At 45.0% G+C, this 6,000-nt stretch overlaps 1 protein-coding gene across 3 annotated transcripts in view; it reads left to right on the forward strand.

Moving 5' to 3' along the window:
• The window catches only part of FAM219A (family with sequence similarity 219 member A), a 138,320-nt gene extending 134,370 nt beyond the window's left edge, over positions 1-3,950 (forward strand). For 2 of the 3 annotated variants that reach the window (XM_039543629.1, XM_039543631.1), the window contains exon 6: positions 538-3,950. In XM_039543629.1, coding sequence (XP_039399563.1) covers positions 538-696 — 159 coding nt within the window. In that variant the 3' untranslated portion in view covers positions 697-3,950. The remainder of the gene's footprint in view (positions 1-537) is intronic. The other variant, XM_039543630.1, reaches the window with a different exon arrangement.
• Positions 3,951-6,000: the final 2,050 nt, after the last annotated feature.

Here is a 6,000-nt window from a genome sequence, read left to right on the forward strand (position 1 = left end):
AGCCCACTAAAAATAGCAGTGTAGCGGTAGCAGCATGGGCTAGCCATCCGATTATAATCCTGTCCAAGATCCTAGGTAACGTACTCAGGCAGCTAACCAAGCCATGCTGCTGCTACACCACTATCTTTAGCACCCTACCTCGATCAAAGCTAGTATGTGTTTGTTTTCCCCAGCTGAGAATCACACCTCCCACTCCAGTGTAGGAGTACCCAGGAAAGCGAGAGGCTTTCAGCAGCAGAAAAGGGGCCTGGAATTGTAACTCTTGGCAGCTGGGAAGGAAGTCTGCTTTGGTCCAGTGGTAGTGGGCGGAGGGTGTTTGGAAGCGTTCCAAGCCTCTTGTTTGGGTTGAGAGGGAATTGAAATGGGGTGGCACCTGGGGATGCAGCTGGGACTCTGCTGGGATATTTTTCACTGCTGGGATGTTTGGCAGCTGGGAATGGAAGACAAATATGTCACATGTTCAGGAAACATCCTCCCTTCTGCACCATTTGCAGGGGGGAGTCTCAAGTATTTGACTGTTTGTCTCTTTGTCTGCAGCAGATCAACCAAGACTTGAACATCCAGCTGCTAAAGGATGGCTATCGGTTAGATGAGATCCCAGACGATGAGGACCTCGACCTAATCCCCCCTAAATCAGTCAACCCCACCTGCATGTGCTGCCAAGCCACCTCCTCCACCGCCTGCCACATCCAGTAATGAGGACGGCAGGGTGTGATCAGTGCTTTCCACTATAACTGTAAAACTTAACAGCCATTGCTTCCTCCTATGGTAGGACGTGCACCTCTTTGTGTTCATGGAGCCAGGAGAAACCAAAACTCCATTTTATGATTGGTTGATGAGTTATTTTAAGCTATGGTTAACAGACATGAGCTGCTCCAAGTGCCAGGCTGGAGTCTGGGCAATTGGCTGGTCTGGAAAGCTAATGCAAATGGGTCCAGTGATCCCTGGGTCTGGGCAGGCTCTGGGTATGGTTTGTAAGGTGTATGTACTGGATTGAGAAGGATCAGGTGTGGCTGCAGTTAATCCTATCCGTCACAACTAATCCAACCGTGAGTTCAACTGAGTCTAAGATGTAAGGTCTTTCTAGCCCGGGGAAAGGGCATTTTTAAATTCATTCACTGAAACTGATCAGTTTGTGCCAACCAAAATTGTACCTGAATAGGAACAGAGTGGAGTATTCTAGACTATGGCAGTGCTGCCGGCAAGGATTAATATACCCTGGAAATCAGTTACACACAAACCAAACATATAGGTGGAATTTCATTCTGGGTTAATACCAAACTTTACTTGGACTGTCATGTCACAGATCTGATGTAACCTACTGTTATTTCCATATGAGATTAGCACCAATCAGATAAAATTCTGTCCACAATCCATCCATGCCCCTCCTCATTCAGTTTACTCCCAGGAGTAAACATACCATATCCATGAATTCAGTCCAGTCATATTTATTGGGTTTTGCCTCCAATGTTTAAGGGGAATTTTGGGGGTCCAGCTGCTGGCAAAAATCACAGTCCTTGTCCATTTAAGTAAAAAACATGTATATACCTAGGAAGAATCGTAATCATACAGTCTTAAGGTCAGAACCCAAAAAGCAAGTTGAAGAAAGCACATGGTTTTTACAGTACACAGTCAAGATAACATGAACCTCTTTGAGCCTATTGAAGAGATTTACCAACACTGTATGTCTGTGCATTTAGTGTTGCCATATGTTAACAGGATCGGCAATTTCCAGCAACAAGAGGATTGAGCAGGTTCCCATCATGAGACGCACGAGGGAAAACTGCTGTCATCCCACCTCTGCCCTATTCTGAGCCAGCCTTAGCTTGTGTTAGGGCGGTGCTGGTAGTGAAGGAACAGTTGCGTTTGCACAGTGCTGTTCGTGTTGAGGAAACATGCCTCTAAGATCAGTAGATTTACTCCATCGCCAATTCAGGTTTGTTTTTAATGCAAGTGAATTTCCTGAATTACGAACCATATTGGCCTCCTGATATTTCTTTTAAGCTTTTGGTGCAGAAGGTGTCCAAGAGTCAGGTGAATGTAGGGCCTGCGCTTATTATGCCATCAGACTAAATTCCTTGACATGAAACATGACGGCATATTCTTCTGCTTTGTCAGGAGGGAGAAAAACTACCAACCTTGCTTTCAGTGCTTGCTTCAGGTATTGGTGATGAAAATATTTGAGGAAAACGAAACCATTTTTCCAGTTTAAACTTCTTCTGGGAATTCCTTCATAATGCAACACATATGCTTAAATTTCACCTTCCTGGAATATAAAATCCTTGTGTAAAAGTTAGATGTAGTCAACTGAATCTTTAAAAGGACACTGTCAGCTGCTTTTAATAGCTTGAATCATTGTTGGCTTTTACTCTGTGTATGGCAAGATGCAGCATACTCTAGTGGTCTGAGCACAGGGTTAGAGCACAGGGGCTCCTGGGTTCTAGAGCACCGCTCCACCACTCGCTTGTGTGGCCTTGAGCAAGGCACTCAAACTGTGTTTTCCCCCTCCGTAAAATGGCAGAATACTTACCTACCTCACAGGACATTGTGAGGATAAGTTGCTGTTGTTTATAGCACTTTACATCTATAAGTGCTAACTGCCCTTTGCAAATCCTCCGAGACTTCTGGAAACTGAATATTCCCCTATTGATCTTGCCCTTTTTAATCACTTGGCAACTATTGAGGTGGAAGTTTTTCCCAAACGTTTCTAGAGAAGCACAAAGCATCAGCCATCGTGTGCCCACTTCATCTACGATGCCAGCAGAAATGGTGCTCAGCTTTGGGAATAACGAGGCAGACGAGGAGCTCTCACAAAACGATATGTGTAGAGACAAGATGGCTTTTGATTCTTGGGAGTAATGAGTGGGGAATGTGGCCAAATCTTTTTTTTTTAAGTCAAATTTTGTACTAAAATTATTTGACAGTGTCCCTTTAAAGGGCTGTATTAATAGAGGCTTTCAGACTGCTGACTAAAACTTTATAGACTGGGACTACATAGTATAGTATTCATACAAACACCAACATCATCATCATATTCATCCTGTGGGGCAGTGTTCATCACATCAAACACAGCTGCTCAAACTTTGCCCAGCTGGGAGCATTGCCTGTTAGGGGTCTGGTGCCCCAGAGCTCTGCACCTACTTTGTATTTAACTACAATGGCATGGCCTGTGCCAGACTACAGGTCCCAGCATGCAAAGCCTCTGTCCTTATACTGAGCATGTCCTGGTATGCAGATCAAGATGGAGCACTCCATGCTGGGATTAATAGTCTTCATAGGCTGCCCCACCATATTAAAGAAGAGACCTCACTTGCTGATGTGATGACTATTGCCCCAAGTTAGCAGGAACAAATGCTTTTATTTCGTCTGGTTTACGTTTTTTTCGGCCTCCTGCCCCAATGCATTATTTTAACAGCCCATCCCACTCCACCCCCCGCACGCACACACCACCTTTTGGGCTGTGAAATGAGCACATGCTTCCAGTTGAACCCTTTAGGATCTGGGTGAGAGAGATGCTCAGTGTTTGGGGAAGATAGGAGGGAGGCGAAGACTATGTTTAAATATTAATTACACTACAAGTACTTTCATGGTAGCTACAAACCATGCTCCATGACGGGCGCTTTCTACAGATGTAAGGAAATGACTTGCTGAGTTTGTTTCATTCCCCATTCACAGAGGGGTTTGGTTGCACAAACAGCTGGCTTAGCATGATCAGTACAGATCCATAAAATGGAAACTTTTGGCTTCTCCTCACTCTGTGCTTTGTGTCCATGTATTTCACCAGGGGGATAAACTAGATGGGGTAGAAAGAAAAGCAGTTATCAAGGTAGGGTTGGATTCAGGAAATGCATTGAGAAAATGCACATGTGGCTATTACAGAAAGTTGACCGATAATCCTGCTCCACTATGGCTTGTCATGCAGAATATGAACTTGTTGTTTAAAAAAAAAAGAAAAGGACTCTGGTGGGAGGTTGGGGAGGGGTATTAATCTTAAAAATGGCTAGTTAAGCCTGGCTCTCCCTGCCTGGCCTCATGACCCAGCCTTTGGTTCAGTGGATGGCTTCTCTTGCCTCATGCCACTCAAAGGAGTATATTAAACTGTACCAACAGTCCCTGGCAATGTACCTGGATTTTCTGTAGCACTGTTTCTCAGCTGCAGGAGACGAGGGAAGAAAAGGGAGGATGTCCCTCTTTCCACTTCAGCTGGAGAACACATTTATAAAACTGCCAGAGTGTTCTCATGTCAGCAGACTGCTTGAAACAGAGCACTCGATATCCCAATACATCCTTTATTTCAAGGTGACTGTAGTCACACTAAGCCATGTGACGTTCTCAAGAAGAGTCTTACTTTATCAAAAGTTCCATCTTCCAATCCCAAACCCTCAAGGGCCACATTACAACTCCACACAGGGCGAAAGCCTGTGTCACCATTAGCTGAAATTATCACGCAGATGCTGTTTGCCTGACAATTTGGAAAATGTTCTTATATTGACTCTTGGGTCCCACAAATGTATGTCCACTTGATGCCTCTAAAATCAAAGCCACTCTGCTTGATGCATATTAGGGTTCTTAATTTTAGTTGTTATAAAATAGTGGAATTTAATCACATCCCTTCCTGTCTATCCGGTGTTAACTTCCATATTGGCTCTAGTATATGAGGCCTCAGCGTATAGATTTGGCTCGCCATCTGGGATGAAGACTGCCCCCTTTCCAAAGATTAACACCATAAATAGGGAATCTCTATATTTTTGCCACACTGGGATGGGTGAGTGACAGTCCCTGTGTAGTGTGTTGCTCCCATTGAAGGAATATATACTCAACAAACCCACTGTAAAGTTCTGTCTTCCCTCAGTATTTGTGAGTCACCTGTACTGATCATCCTTGTATCTAAGCATCTGTGTATCCTAGTATGGGACTGAGATGCAGGGCAGGTTGGGACCAAGCTATCTTGCATTAGCACAAGGTATTCATAGAATCATAGATTATTAGGGTTGGAAGGGACCTCAGGAGGTCATCTAGTCCAACCCCCTGCTCAAAGCAGGGCCAATCCCCAACTAAATCCCCAAATGGCCCCCTCAAGGATTGAACTCACAACCCTGGGTTTAGCAGCCAATGCTCAAACCACTGAGCTATCCCTCCCCCCATTGCAATATAGTGTCCACAATGGGATGATTCTGATTCATTCTACTCTGGCTCTTCTTCCACTTAAATGCCACCAAAAGCGATTATGTAGAAAAATTCAGTTAATGCTCTAAACAGTCACATATTCTGAGGTAGGGTTGCCAACTCTCCAGGATTGGTCTGGGGTCTCCTGGAATTGGCATCAATCTCCTAGTGGCTACTAAAAGCAATCTGGGGGGTTTTAATAGGATATTTTAAGAAAATGATGTCATGTTGGGCGGGGGAAGCTCCAGGAAGAGCTTCAGTCAGAGTTGGCAACCCTCTTCTGTGGATCTCTGTGTCCAATGCCCTGGACCATCAGGGTCTAGGAGCAGCATTGTGAAGCTCTGGAGAGCACTCAAATACCATCTCAAAAGGAAGAGGGGATGTGGCGGGAAGTCTTAGGGGTTTTAGAAGCAGTAAAAAGGTGGGGAAATCTTTTGGAGTCTCGAGGGGAGAGAAGGGGGGTCAAATTGAGCTGCAAACGGGGGAGAGGGAATCTGAGCTGATGACAAACTGCTGTCATCTTGTAATGAGCTTGGCTCACAAGCTTCTCGACCACTGCACTAACTTAGCAATGCACACTGGAAAATGGAGCAGAGGGGTCCACTAGCCAGTGGCCCTGCTTTAGTCCTCCCGGCGCCCTTTTTCCATGTTGCAGGTACATGTACGGAGATCTTTTGAAGGAAAGAAGCTTGATGTCATCTAACTAGGCCCCTGGCCTTAGGCTTGTCTGATGAGATGTTTTCCCAGCTATGAAGCCAATCCTCAAGAAAGGAGAGCCCGCTGAGTCCTTCTCTGACATATGTTGCTTACCACATTACTCACCTGATTGAATTT

Source organism: Mauremys reevesii, linkage group 6 (genome assembly GCF_016161935.1).
Source record: "Mauremys reevesii isolate NIE-2019 linkage group 6, ASM1616193v1, whole genome shotgun sequence".
NCBI lineage: Eukaryota > Metazoa > Chordata > Testudines > Geoemydidae > Mauremys > Mauremys reevesii.